Genomic DNA, 15,590 nt, shown 5'->3' on the forward strand with positions numbered 1-15,590 from the left:
GGTTACATCACACCTTAGGGGCACAGACCTATTGAGCCCCGGTTGCTCGGTAATTTTATGAATAGGAGAGAGTAAATCACCGTTTCTTTATTGTGCGCGGCTTTGAGAGAATAGACAGTCAAAGCTTGTTATGAGCGCAACCGGGGCAAGCCCCGGCTAGGCATTCGCAAAGCGAAAACACAGAAGAGGATTCGATTTTCGCAGAGACTTCGCTATATATGGGCATTTACAAGCGAAAGGACAAGAAGAATACGATTTTCGCTGTGATTTCGGTATATATAGATTGTTGTGCGTCTATAAATGGTAAAGAATTGTTATTGAACATAATTTTAGGTGGGGCAATGCCCCAGTTGCCCTATAGGACGAGCCGCCACTGATATTACACCATCGGAGTGGCGGAACTTCAGACTCAATTACATTGCGTTCTGCGTCGCGTGAGATTATTATTCGTTATTAATGAATTTGCTCGATACGATGTTTCGCAGAAGTAGCATAGGCTACGTTTCACAATTTCGAGGAATTTCATTGATTTTGGGGTAATTGCCTATTAAGTGCGTTAATTTCCATTCGAAAGACACTCGGGAGAGTGCCAATGACTAATTTATCGTCTTGACTGATAACGGCTGTTTCGCCTCATGCTCTTTGCTCGTGTTGATAAAGTCGTGTACTCGGCAAACAATCTGTTTTCGTTTATTTAATTTGTAGAGAGTACATGAGTTCATTTTAATAGAACAATTGTAACCGCTCTATAGCATGCACGAACTTCAATGTTTTTTTCGATTGTATCTTCCATCGACCATAATCTTTTAACGGATTCCACGAATTCAATGACCGGATTTTCCATCGTAGTGCCCAGTCTCCGATAAAACGGGACTGACAAATAATATCGAGATATATCGACAAGACTCGACACATTCTTGATCTCCGTTTCAATTAGCCGTTTACCAGGCCACTTCATGTCGTTATACAGGGCTTCGTAACAACCTAAGACATGTCGCTCTGGATGCTTTAATGTTTTAGCAAGCTCCGATAGCTTGTAGTTCATTTCGTTTACTAGCGGCACTGTATCTGGTCGAGTATCCTTTCCCGGGGCTTGTACTTTTGACAGAACGCCAACGAAAAAAATTGCAATACCCCCAGGTTTAAGTACTCGCTTGCATTCAACGACAAACTTGTCGCATTCGATGAAATGCAACGCGAACACGGCGGTGACGACATCGATTGTGCCATCCGCAACAGGTAAAGATTCTGCTGCTCCAACTTTGAAGGTAATTCGATGAGGGCTTTCGGCGTTACGCGCCTGAGATATTTGACTTTCGCTGATGTCTACGCCAATGCTGTCTTCGAATGACGTGGCCAGTATTCTCGTTATATTCCCTGGACCGCACCCAACATCCAAAAGACTACCATACAATTCTCCATTTGCACTTTTGTATCGCTTCAGCACGTCCTTGATGACTTGACTCTGCTGCGCTTCTAATCCGGATGGTTTCGAAGAGTTGTATACTTTAACTGTATCAATCGCGTCGAAATCTTCCGCGAATTCAGACATGCTGGTAGCGCGACTAAGTGAACTGTAAGAATGTATAATCCTAATGCAGATGGCTGGTTATTCTGTGCGATGCAGTATACACGGGCGACACGGGAAGTAGCCAAAATATAGAATGCCGTATGGACGGGAGCTATTACTTTATTGGTTCATATACAAGCTGCATGTCGCAACTGACTAAAGAATATGAGTGAATAATTTATCATTTATTATATTGGTACGTTTTCCATCCACATGGATCCAAATATAAAGACAGTCTAGAAATCCAATTTGGATAACCAATATGACTCACCTCTGGTGGATTTACCACAAAATTTGGTATACTAATCAGTAATCATATTACTTCAGCTTACATTGCTTTTATCGGGATAATATTGATAAGATCAAAGGCAGGCTAAAAGCTATCTCAAGAAAACTCGCAGTCGCACTCTCAAAGTGCTTCGTGGCATCCAGTTTGAGAAACACTTGTCTATACGGACTCCTGAAGTATGCCGCAATCACACGAAATCGCTATACGAGCCCTGTTTCGTACACACTACATTCAGCGAGATCTGTGGAGTTGCAGATATTGGTGACTACATTTCACGTCGATCTCCAAAGTCCTTTTCGGAGTATCGCAACCAATCTCCTTAAAACCACATTCGTGTTTAGATATTTTCACTGCAACAAAATCTGATCGAGCTGGGAACGACAAACCCTCCGAAAATCAAGTAGACAGAGATATTCTCGAAATCGAACGATGATTTTGTACGCGTACAGAACATTTATTAACAAATTACAGATCATTTGCTGCGAGACAGAAATAGTGCAGGAAACATCGGCATATGAGAGAGCATCATAATTGGCAAGACTTGATGAAGGTGACAATGAGTTGAAAACACTTAACAAAGTACATGTATTAATGATCTCACAATGCCAAGAGTGAATGGAATTGGCCGGCGTATATTGACGACATAACTTATCCCGATTGTAAGAACAATTTATACATTTATGCATAAACAGTGTAAACACATATACAGGCCAGGCATACAATTCTACCAACTATTAAGATTGGGAGGCCACACGAGGCTTGCTATGGTTGAGATTGTATAACCACTGGGCACTGATTGATTAGATCTCGGAGACAGCTGAGATTTCTAGGCGCATGACCAAATTCGGATGGGATCCATAGTCTTACAAAATTATTCAAATACTCTTGAAGTGTGACACCAATTTCGCATTCACGGGCCATTACCGTACTGTTTGTAAGTAGGCTTAGAATGGCAAATCAAAATGAAATCTTTGTCAAACAAAAAAGATTGGCTTTCATACTGGCTCTATGATACAGAATATATGCAAGTTTATATGGTAAAAGTAGCATGAATACAGAAATGACAGCAACAACACTTTAGTACAAAAAATAACTAGTTCTAGTTGGTCAAGAACTATAGATAATATCAACATATACAGAATTACAGATAATATCAATTCCAAATCATTATATTCATAGAGGGTTCAATTAGATTTCAGTGGGAAAGGGGTGTGTACCGTTGCAAGTAGAAATACATCATGTATCGCTATGAATATAATATTTTAAGGTTAAAGTTGCTTTTCTAGATGTGACAATGTTAAATAATCAACTTGATGATAGCTTTGATTCCGACAAAAATTGTGATTTTGTTACCAACATTGACCTTTAGACTTGACAGAGTTGCTTCATTACTAACAAAGAAAGCTAGAAATTGAACCATCACGATTCCTAGGTCGAAGGTTCGCTTCATTTAGCCATTGAGTTTTTTAAAAACTGCAATCTCAATGTGAAATTTCAGAATGCAAAAATGTAAATGGCAAAATAAAGAGCACATAGAGTTCATAATTGTATGCAGCGAAACGGAATAACACCACAAAATACTGAGGGTTTGCGGAGTGCAATAAGGAAAACTGTGATCAATCATAGCAAAACCAACTCAACAAATGAATTAAAGCCTGTTACATTATCAACGTTCCGATAGTAGAGTCAAGTGAACAACACAATGATTTATGAGACAGTCCCATTCATTATCCCACAAAGACATATATGGCATAAGTATAGCTGTACATTGTACAATTAAATAGACCCAGTGGGTCTTTAGCGTACAATATCAATTTAATACTACTGTGGAGTGTGGAATTTGACGACCAGAAAAAATGTTGAATGCTACAATTATTGTAGCCAAACCTGTGATCATTATCAAGTACATGGCTACTGGCTAGGTTACTACACTTTCATTTCATCACACCAACCAGGTGTACACAACACTAAAGATCACTCTTCGGACATGTATTTTCTTATACCACTAAACAAAAGAAACTTTAGCCCTTCCTAATAGTCAACAGGAAAGGATGAAATAACCAAAACACCCTGCCTAAAGGGGAAGCAAATTCAGAGTATAGCCATACCACAGACCATAATCCCGAAAAAAATCAACCAGATTCAACAGGAATATCCTCTATAAATTGGTACTACAGCCAGTCAAAAGACTCTATAATTTAATTTACTGAATTCCACATATTATTAAATCTACATTCCTCAAGGCAAGTGAAAAATGTGTTACGAACAGGTATTTTTCCTCAATTCCTTACAAAGTAAACTGAGTTACCTGAAATCATGTAACTCACATGAAGAATGACAAACAAAATTTGCAAACATGTCGTACATAAGTATCAACTGACATAGAAGTTATGTATATTTAAAGGTAATCCAAGAATTGGCACAACACTCTTGTCTTATACTTATTAATGAATTGCAACATTAAGATTAGTGATGCCTTTAACATCATCTCTGGCGTACAGGTAGTAAATATGAAATTGATCTGGCAACTCGCTAGGACAAAAAATTGCAGCGTAGATGGCGAATGCAGTATGCAGGCACAAATAAACAAACCAATCGGTTCAAGTTTGGAAATGCTTGGTCTATGTAATGAAAAAACACTAAGAACATACAGCGAGAGGTTACGATAAAAATTTGAAGCCATGTTGCGCTGAGAGAACTATAGATTTCTTTGTTTAGTCCTCAATGACATTACGCATTACAAGATGTATTTGAATTATATGGCTGACGAAATGATGTAGCCATCCAAACCACAGAGTAGGGTTGTTCAAAATTAACTTATTTTCTTCAAATTTTACTGGTCATTCGATAAAATTGTCAAGTTGGCTTAAAAAAAAGCTGAACACCAAAATTAGCGCAATTATAAACTGTAGAAGCTTAATAGAATTTTTTCTTCAAATTTTACTGACAATCCCATGAAATCGTTAAGTTGCCTAAAAACTATGCATAGCAGATTTGGCTTAATTCCAACCTGTAGAACTTGGGACGTTGGTGTTCAAAATTTTGAGTTTGAAATGATAGCATTTACGGCGAGTAGTTCTATATTAAACAATTAAAGAATTGCCCAATGTCTAAACACTATTTTTTTCAAATAGAAATTTTGTATACCAATAACTTCACTTCTGCTGGTTGGAATTGAGCCACATTAGGTGTTCAGCGTGTTTTTGCCAACCTAACAATTTCATTGATTAGCCGGTAACATCTGACGAAAACTATTTCGATCAACCCTACTGTAGGAGTCATCAAAATTACCGCTTACCAGGGTTGCGAACAAATCATCAGTTTTCAACATTGACTTGGGTTCTTGTGATAAATCATCCCTAATTTGCAAAAACACCAGATCCAGATTCGGGTGTACACAATAACTGTGAATATACAGCTAAACTGTTGTCTCTGGACCAGTTTGCGCAAGCATTGCTTTTAAATCCTCTACATCAATAAGTTTCGCATCCTGCTCAGTTCTTAAGTCATCTCTTATCTCCAAGTTCGTCTTTAATTCAGCGTTAAGATCTTCCTTCTCCGAATGCATGCTGTTAAGAATGACTTGAAGCTGACTAATCGACATGTCCTTACAAATTTTGCGGTTCAAGGATCTAGACGCGACCTTTGACCTTATCTCGCCGTTCAGAGACTGTAAACTGAGACTTTCGAATGATGATGAACTCGATCTTCTATTTCTTTCACGTTCTATCTCAGCCAATCGCTTAGCTTCCTGATGCGCTTGAGTGAACGCGATTCGAGCTTGCATTTCAATTTCCTCTTGTTTCGATAACACTTTTTTCGGAGCTTCATTCGCCGACACTGATTCACGAACGTTGATGATGTCTCGCACAGAATGAGTTGGAGAATTCAATGTACCATAACCTCCTGAAGACGTTGAAGATATTGACGAGGAAGATTGCATACGATTGAACATATTCCTGCGCAACGATGTAGGGGATAAAGGTGTGAGTGATGGTGATGGCGGCATCCATACCTTGGGGGAATTCGGTTCTTTATTTTTAATGTTATCTTCCCCCTCTGAAGATGAAGATCCATCGTTAATATAGCATATCTTCAAGTTTTGACTGTTGAGTCTTTCCAGTTTTGGATTGTACCAAGGTTTGTTATGGCTGTACGGAAACGGGTCTTGTTCTGTGTCCTCGCAAGATAATTTCTGTAAAACAGCCTTCCGATCATTTTTTTGCTTCAATATATGACTTCTAGAACTTCGTTTTTTGGAATCATAAAATGCGGGGCTTAAAGGTGGAGTTTTGTCGACATTTTCTGCATTGTTTTGATCAGATTCGGAATTGACACTGTGCTGTGACAGTAAGTCAGTTGTTTCATTGACAATATCAACTTCTCTGTTGGGCGAATAGGGTAAAAACGGAGTATCATTGCCAGCGCTGAAGTTGGAGACAGTCGCGGATGGTGACGCAAGAATCAAGTCTGTTCTGAAGTCACTATCATCCCACACTGGCTGTTGTGAAGGAGAATCCTTGGATAGTTCATCGACAGAATTCGAAGTGCTGTCTTGAGTTTTATAGTCTAAATATCCCTGATAATCTGCTGGCGATTGCGAGTATCCCATTTCCATGTCCAACGCAAAGCTGTGAAACTCAGTAGGAATCTCAACGTCCGGGGTGAACTCGCCGGACGCGCGTTTTTCCTTCTGTGACGCCAGCTCTTGGAAAACAAGCCGTCTGTATTCGAGGTATTCCTCATCTTGCTGAAGGCGGTCGTCCATCACAGGAGAATCGTACCGTTGAAGTTGCACTGGCGAATGAAAATCCATCAGGATACGATAAGCACGTGATATTCACATTGCAATAAGGACTAGCAATCTGGTAAAACAATGAGAAAGACTCAAATATTAAAACATACAACAGAAACAAAATACGTTGAAAGAAAAAAATTATTCATCATTGCAGAAAAGAAAAGATAACAAAATTCAGATACAATGTTCCCTCTAAGCTGCGCACGTGCGCAAATGCGCAGTGCTGACACGGTCTCTGCGCACAGAAAATCTTCGAGTTGCGCACAGATTATCTGAAGTGATAACCTTTTTTTAGTCGTTACGCACTGTTGTGCAAGGGTCTGCGCAGTGAGTTGATGAGTGTGCGCAGGCTCGTCAAAAATTAGAGGGAACATTGTTCAGATGGCCTACGTAATTGTAGAGCTTCTTGGAAGGTACAGAACTTCAATATACAATTAAATAATACATTCCTAATGAAATAAACCCAATTATTTTCGGCTAACACTCGTGAGGAGTAATCGTCACAACTAATACGAATACCCAATTCGAACTACACTCTTGAAATTGACTTAATTATAATTTATAGCAATTACCCTATGCGGGTGCCTTTATTTTGTACATGCAAGCTAATGAAAAGCTAATACAGCTAATTAAGCTAAGGAAAAGCTAATTAAGCTAATGAAAGGCTAATTAAGCTAATGAAAAGCTAAGTAAGCTAATGAAAAGCTAATGAAAAGCTAATTAAGCTAATGAAAAGCTAATGAAGCTAATTAAGCTAATGAAAAGCTAATGAAAAGCTAAGTAAGCTAATGAAAAAGTAAGCTAATGAAAAGTAAGCTAATGAAAAAGTAAGCTAATGAAAAGTAAGCTAATGAAAAGCTAATGAAGCTAATTAAGCTAATGAAAAGCTAATTACGCTAATGAAAAAGTAAGCTAATGAAAAGCTAATTAAGCTAATGAAAAGCTAATGAAACCACCAGCGAATGTAAAAATGAAGCCAATGAAGCAAGGAAGTAAGTCCAGGTTAGTATTTTGCTCATATGATTCTGGATGTATCAAATCCGAAATTTTAAATCCAAGTTTAGAATCTGGATATTCGATTCTCAATAGGAATTTTTGAATTATGATTGCAATAGTGCCAATTCAGGCCTAACTGCACCCTGCAAACCGAAAGATTTGACGGCACCGACAGGTTTGTTTTGAGGTGTTCATGGTGTGTCTCGACTACTATGGTCATGGTCACGGTCATTTACACCAGGCAATTTTCTACATTTCTATTCCGTAGCGGCCGACATTATCGTTGATTTTAAAACAAACATACTTCGCAAGGCAGCTAAAATTCATCGCATATTTTATGATGACATGGGAGCTTGGACGAAAACCAAGCAAGCATATTCATATTACTTGAAGACCGAGGACCGACTCAGGTATGTATACAAGCCGCGGTGCCACAGGGGTGCTATTTGTACCCTAAAAATGAAGGAGTACTTGCCGTTTTCACCGCAGCCTTCTCCAGGTGACGTACTCATGGTTGGGCGATACTACGCTAAATCAAAGAACAACCCTGGTTACGAAAAACGTATAAGCTGGATTGAAAGCGGACCATCGGATCCATGTAATGTGTGTATCGTGGAGTACAAGGGTATATCTGGGGACTGCAGTCCACACGGAAACAGCTCTGTGAACTTTCAAAATTACATCCGCACTCCGCCCAGCACTATTGAGAAGATAAAGGAAAAGGTTACATACGGGACAGGAAAGCGAGTTTACGTTGATCTTCAAAATGATTCCAAAAGTATTTCGCAAATGCCCCGGAATATAAGTCAGATCCACCACACTAAGCACCGGGAAAAAGTAAGCAAAGAAGGGCACAGTAGCCTGTCGCGAGACTGTTATGCAGACGAACTTTTGGATGTCATAAACATGATGCACACGGAAAAATTTGTGAGAAGAGTCATCCATTATCCAGCAAAAGCATCCAGCATAATTGTATACACCGATGATCAAATAACAGATCTTAAAAAGATGTGTTGTACTGGAAAAACTGTACTTGGAATTGACAAGACATACAACTTAGGCAATGTGTACGCTACTGTAGCAGTTTTCAAAAACGTGAAGATGATTAGCACCAGAACGCAGGAAAATCCGATTTTCATTGGCCCCATATATCTCCACCATAGGTCAGATAGAGGGACATTTAACGACTTCTTCAGTCATCTTAGCTCCGTTATAGGAGGTACTTTCGATCACCTTGTCGTGGGGACAGACGACGAAATTGCACTACACTCAGCAATAGAAAATTCGTTCAAAAACTGCAAGCACGTTCTCTGTGTCAATCATTTAAAGACAAATTTGGTCGACAAACTTCAGCACGGCATCGGTGCAAGCAAGCATTTGAGAAAAAGTCTGGTAAATCAAGTCTTCAATCTGTTGAATAGCAAGGACGAAATTGAATTTAATCGAAGAGAAGAAGACCTACTCACTATGTGCCATAGCATATGCCCAATGCTGGTCACATACTTACAAAATAGATTGCTACCGTTGTTGCGAAAAAAGGTCTGGCAAATGCGTAGCTTTATCGGCACAATGTTCAACCCAAAATCGGCGATGTGTAGTGGTTCCAAATATAATAATTTTCATAGTCATTGGGAACGATAAAGTAGCAACATTTTCATAGTCGTAAATGAGTATATCACGAGTATTTTCAATAATATCGCGAGATAGTACTCGCAGCATAGTTTATTTATAAACGAAGTTGGCATTGATGTCGGTTAATAATTATTATTTCAAAGATACCAATTCAGCGTCAATCAACAAACGCACACATTTCGCAATTGCAATCAGCGAAGTTTTTCGATGCGTGGTGTTCAATTAGCTTCCTTGTTACATTAGCTTCATTAGTTTTTCATTGTCTTGTTTCATTAGGTTTTCATTAGCTTTTGATTAGCTTACTTCTCATTACCTTAATTAGCTTTTAATTAGCTTCATTAGCTTTTCATTAGCTTACTTTTCATTAGCTTACTTTTTCATTAGCTTAATTAGCTTTTCATTAGCTTTTCATTAGCTTACTTAGCTTTTCATTAGCTTACTTAGCTTTTCATTAGCTTTTCATTAGCTTTTCATTAGCTTACTTAGCTTTTCATTAGCTTAATTAGCTTCATTAGCTTTTCATTAGTTTACTTTTCATTAGCTTACTTTTTCATTAGCTTAATTAGCTTTTCATTAGCTTTTCATTAGCTTACTTAGCTTTTCATTAGCTTAATTAGCCTTTCATTAGCTTAATTAGCTTTTCCTTAGCTTAATTAGCTGCATTAGCTTTTCATTAGCTTGCATGTACAAAATAAAGGCACCCCCCTATGCCACTGTACTCATCCGCACTAAATAAGTTGCCTGTTATTCGTCAGTGAAGGCAGCAATAGTGTTATGGTAATGATTAATGAATGTAATGATATCATGAAATTGATGATCTGAAATTATACTCCTTGAAATACTTGACACGTTATAATAACATTGCACCCAGTTCCATCACCCTATATACCTGGCATATCATATAGCATTTCACTGAATTGTCTTTTGTTTTGTAGCCTGCACATTGCAGAGTTGATAAATAAGAATCTCTCTCTATGTAGCCGTGTGATAGTTGGTAATTTCGAAGCACATAATAGACTAGGGACGAGACACAAAACTAGAGCTGCGTAAGCTGTCAATCATGGCTAGCTTTAAATAGCTGGCCGCTTCTTCGCTATATATACGTCCCATAACAAAACAATGATCCCACGAAAAATTATTACGTCCTTTCCAAGCCAAGTTTCCAAGTTCATGTACCCATCGTGCGTGAGAAACCTGTAACGGGAGCAGCGACAGACGTACTTCCGATACACGGTGACTGGTGTCTGGAATTTACAATGAATCAATAAGCACATGAAATTGGAATCTTTGCTTGAACACTTCACCTATAATACAGGCCACTGCGGAAATATCAATCCTATCCAAATTAAATAACGCAGCTGACTATAATTCAGATACGGCGTAGAGACATTTACTCACTACGTTTTCCCAAACATTTTATACGATATCTCCGCTTCCTTGTGAGGAAAAGTATGGAATGAAAAATAAGACTTTTTCGGCGACTCTAGAACAGTATGGTAAACATATCGCGCCGCCCAACGATGACGAAGAGCGTCCTACCCGCTGTACAATGTATCGTACATTCGGCAAATGTACATATAGTATAAACTATGAATAATGTAAATATTATGTATGGAGCGACCCTGCACTTCAAGTTTCACTGAACTAACATTCTGGAAATTTAGCAAATAGATTATACAAGCAAGCACCGATATTCATTTCGTGGAACAAAAACAATTTTTACTTGAACTAACGCATCTTCTACGTTAGGCTATGTCTATGGTATTGTATTAAACTATTACACTAATTCATAAATCCATGCAGTATGATGCTACGACACGTCGATTACTCATCGCATGAATGATGATTAGTGATTGCACGGCGCACGCATATGTAGAGTTTGGAACTCGGGACTGAGAAAAATTCCAACGAAACGGCATGACCGTGCTGCTAATAATAGTTATCCACGCCCACGTAATTTATTGTGAACTTGCATGGTCATTGGTCATTGGTCAACCACCAATATGATTATCACAACCGAGTTATTAGGGATGTCGATTCCAATTCCTAAAGGCCCTACTGATAAAAGAGTTTCGACGCATTTTATTAGCCAGGGGAAGCGAAAGGGGCCATGCCACCGTGATTGCCACCCCCATATTTTTTGTAAATCTTTTTGGATTTTTCATAAAGTATCGTATTTCGTCGCAGATTTGTTTGAGTTGAAGTTTTTCTTCGCGCTTCGGACGATTTAGTGACACTAGATCTTTTGCCTTTTAGTTAGTACATCTCCCGAAAAATAACAACGAAAATGCCCCTAATTTACAGAAAGTGTATTCGCAATAATAATAATAGACAGTTGATATTCCTGCTATATCGCTTCAGGCCGTTTGGGATGCTTTAATGAGGTGATGTGCATTGTGCAGTCTACGGGACCAGCATTTCACGCCAGCAATCTCCTTGCCATGACACACCAAGTTATATAAAATGTCTAGCAATATATGACTTCGCGAGTGAGCTCCCAGAGTGATTGCAAGCTATGCAACGTTGGCCAAAATGGTCGACTCGTATTGGCTGAGATATTCAATATTGATATGACTAGGCGCCGAATAGGCCTAACTGCTGAGACGGTAGATTTATGATCAACTTCGATTGAATAGAATAGCTTCGATTGCTAGGTTACAAGTCTGTCATAGACAATACTTTGAAATTGGAAGTAGGCTATAACGTAAAAGGTAATTATATTGTCTTCTTTATATTTTTCATTCAGTGTGCATGTGCATGTGCAATATGCATGCCTCTTCTTTACATCGCCTAGTCCCAGATGGGTATCTGATTCCAAAGACTACTCCAAGTCGTTTCGACACCTTCCCATCTTTTCATAGTATCGCAGTCGCAGTGGTGTTTTCGCACCACGAACGCAGGGTAGTGGATTACGTGTCTAGAATGTGAACAACACCACACATCACAATGCCAGCAAGAACTGTTCGGCGGCTGAACTAATTTCATTATATCAACATTCAACACACAACACTGCAGTAAATAGCGATAAGGTGTGATATTAGCAAGGATTGGTTACATTTCACACCTATATTCGCTGTAGCACATTCAAGAATCAAGAGCAGGGATGGACAAATCGAATTACACAGTGATTCAAATCGGATACTTCACATGTTGCTCGAATCGAATCGTCACTTGTTAGTATGATATGTATTTGTATGCCCTATTGACAGAATGTCACAATGGGTCTATATATAACGAAATGCAAATCGATTTGCACATTGAGAAGTTTATATTGCTAAAATAAATAACTAATGAAGTTGTATTCATACAAGTGGGCGTTAAATAGGGTGTGGAAGCGATCAAGGTCATACGTTTTTATATATCGTCTGCTATCGGCGCAACAAAGTATTGAAATAAATAAATGACGCAATCAGATTCACAGTCACTTTTTCTCGAGCAGACGAAACAGTCTTTTTAACGCGTCAGGGTAGCTGAAGCTTAACGCTATTTATTCGACTGATTGCAATGCCCAGGAAGTAGTTAATTATTGATATCAGTTGCACGATTCCAAATGACTTTATGATTCAACTTTTATGATTTTTGTTAACACACCTTCACGTGCATCATTCACGTTCGGAGTAAATGCTACAATTAAGGGTTGTTCAGAATTGATCGACTTTCAAAATGTCGTGGTTTTCAGTCCGATTCCCATGCCTTATACCATAAAAACATATTCTAGGTACTTTTTTTCGTAATTCATCCCTTGCATCCGTGTGCACATTGAGCTGGAAGAATATCGGCTAAAAATAGGGGATTCCCCTAAAATTTGAGTGTCGCTATTCGGACTAGGCTAGTAAAACGTCATATATAAGCTGGTTTTGTGTAGCTATTGCGGTTGGAGTGCTACATAACCTCACTATAGAAAGTATTGTCAGTTCAGGACACCATTTTCATGTCCCACACTGCCTTAGAACTCCTCAAAACTGCCTAAGACTGATAGTCATTTTGTTGGATCACCTATCCTACACTCCTCAACCCTACCCGAGATTGTTCATCAATTGCCGGGATCACGACGTGCAAGAATACAACTGTAAATGCATCATTCACTCACAGCCACATTATAAACATCACATTGCTCAAAGGAAACGAAACAAAAAGGCAAAGAAACAGATCAACTTGGCACATTGCATTGCACTGGGATGCAAAGCTCACTAGAAGTCGTTTCGGAGGGAAATTTCAGGCCTTGGCAGTGCTGGCATAGTCTGCGTATTCCAACGCATTTGAGAAAGGCAAACTTCTTGGCAATCGAACTCTGGAGAGTGCTACAGGAAAAGTACAGGCTGATCTGTCATTTGAACTGCTGGAACTTCATAATTTAACAAATAATGTCAGAGCTCTTGTGTTTGACACAACACCCTCAAACAATGGAAAAAATAACGGTGCGGTTCTGTTACTTGAAGAATTGATAAACAGGAAAGTTTTCTACTTACTACTTCTGCTTGTCGCCATCATATTTATGAACTAGTCATCCGGGGAGGTCTGGAAGTGAAGTGTGTTTGGATCTGCGACCACAGGCCCTGAAAACACAGATTTTAATACCTTCCAAGAAGTGGAAAGATATTGATCAATTAAGAAGCTCTAAAACACTTCAGTTTGATGAATGCAGCTGGTTGACGATCAAAGCTGATGAAGCTAAGCAAGAAATAATTCCACTGATGAATCCATATAATGGAAAGCAGAAAGAAGTCTTGATAATAAATGACTACAGAGAATGTGCAACAGGCACCTTGGCGATTGTAGCTGCCCAATATATTGATAATCGTTTTCGCAAGCCTGGTGCTACTAATAGCACTGCATGGATGAGTCAAGTGTTGTACTGTCAAAATGTTCATGTGGAGAGAGCAAATGGGCTATTCTGACGAGTTCATTAGAAAGTTTCCCTGTTTTATGTCCCAGCTTGGTTGAAAACTGGTAATGCATGTGACGAACAGTATATTGATCTCAAATTCCTTCATGGCATGACAGACTTTTCATTGTGCGATTTCACAGTTGCTGATGTGGTATATAAAAAGATGCGAGAACATCATTGGCATCTCACCGAGGAGACGGTGGTATCAACAATGTGCTTGGCTAAACCAAAGATTCCTGACAAAGTGAAGGAAGCGATGGCTGCTAAATTGCTGCAAATGCCAATCCTTGAACAATTTCGCAGAGGTAGGCTATACCTCTGAGTCTAATCTCTGACTCTGTCTCTGAGTCAATGAGTATGGTTGCTTTAATTGAACCGGAATCATGGTTTCTATTCAATGCTATACATGTCGAACATGATTGGTTTAGTCTTCCAGTTTCGGAATGGCATACTGATTCGCATTTCGTGACTGCTCAAGAATTTGTGAGTAGCGTTGAAATAGTGAACGTCGCAGCAGAGCGTTTGGTGAAATTGAATACCGACTTTGATGCTTTCAAAACAGATGACAAAGAACAGCGAGCGAGCCTCTTACAAGCCGTGGAAGAAAACGGGAACAGATATGCCGATTTCTCTAAAGCAACCATTTCATCCAGACCTGATTTAAGTAGAATTTGCCAAGTTGATCTGTTTCTTTGCCTTTTTGTTTCGTTTCCTTTGAACAATGTGATGTTTGTAATGTGGCTGTGAGTGAATGATACATTTACAGTTGTATTCTTGCACGTGGTGATCCCGGCAACTGATGAGCAATCTCGGGTAGGGTTGAGGAGTGTAGGATAGGTGATCCAACAAAATGACTATCAGTCTTAGGCAGTTTTGAGGAGTTCTAAGGCAGTGTGGGACATGAAAATGGTGTCCTGAACTGACAATACTTTCTATAGTGAGGTTAATGTGCACAATGAGCTCAATGTGCACACGGATGCAAGGGATGAATTACGAAAAAAAGTACCTAGAATATGTTTTTATGGTATAAGGCATGGGAATCGGACTGAAAACCACGACATTTTGAAAGTCGATCAATTCTGAACAACCCTATGCTACATATAGATGTGATCTCGACAACATCATAAGCATTAGCATTGATAATTGACAATGATTATTGGACGAGCGCGTTAATTGCTACGTATTACTGAGCACGAGATCGTCCTGCCTCACTCAAGTTAGTTATCATATCACACAGTTATTGGGGGCTGTCTTTCAAATAGGCTTTGGCCAATGACATAACACCATGTAGCTTACCCAAAACGTGAACATAACTGTTGATTCGATTGACACGTCTAGTCCGAATCATAGGATACGGCATGAAAATGGTTCGAATCGATTTCGAATAAGTGCTTTGATTAGCTTATGCGGCGATCCA

At 39.1% G+C, this 15,590-nt stretch overlaps 3 protein-coding genes across 3 annotated transcripts; 1 reads left to right on the forward strand and 2 right to left on the reverse strand.

The window, feature by feature from the left end:
• Positions 1-718: 718 nt before the first annotated feature.
• Positions 719-1,552, reverse strand: LOC145458727 (putative S-adenosylmethionine-dependent methyltransferaseMSMEI_2290). The gene has a single exon (XM_080337184.1). The coding sequence runs from the start codon at positions 1,550-1,552 to the stop codon at positions 719-721; it is 834 nt and encodes a 277-aa protein (XP_080193310.1).
• A 740-nt stretch (positions 1,553-2,292) lies between these two features.
• On the reverse strand, positions 2,293-7,222 carry LOC145459291 (uncharacterized). Its single transcript, XM_080337938.1, has one exon. It carries the CDS (start codon positions 6,673-6,675, stop codon positions 5,278-5,280), a length of 1,398 nt encoding a protein of 465 aa, XP_080194064.1. The 5' UTR covers positions 6,676-7,222; the 3' UTR covers positions 2,293-5,277.
• Positions 7,223-7,478: 256 nt separating this feature from the next.
• LOC145459295 (uncharacterized) lies at positions 7,479-9,364 on the forward strand. The gene has a single exon (XM_080337942.1). The coding sequence runs from the start codon at positions 8,113-8,115 to the stop codon at positions 9,292-9,294; it is 1,182 nt and encodes a 393-aa protein (XP_080194068.1). The 5' UTR covers positions 7,479-8,112; the 3' UTR covers positions 9,295-9,364.
• The last annotated feature ends 6,226 nt before the right edge of the window (positions 9,365-15,590 follow it).

Source organism: Botryllus schlosseri, chromosome 16 (genome assembly GCF_051294905.1).
Source record: "Botryllus schlosseri isolate E-star chromosome 16, Bs_hap1, whole genome shotgun sequence".
NCBI classification, from domain to species: domain Eukaryota; kingdom Metazoa; phylum Chordata; class Ascidiacea; order Stolidobranchia; family Styelidae; genus Botryllus; species Botryllus schlosseri.

Bases quoted from the DNA above. Each gene is read 5' to 3' on its own strand.
- LOC145459295 (XM_080337942.1), top strand. From the start codon at position 8,113: ATGAAGGAGTACTTGCCGTTTTCACCGCAGCCTTCTCCAGGTGACGTA.
- LOC145459291 (XM_080337938.1), bottom strand. From the start codon at position 6,675: ATGGATTTTCATTCGCCAGTGCAACTTCAACGGTACGATTCTCCTGTG.
- LOC145458727 (XM_080337184.1), bottom strand. From the start codon at position 1,552: ATGTCTGAATTCGCGGAAGATTTCGACGCGATTGATACAGTTAAAGTA.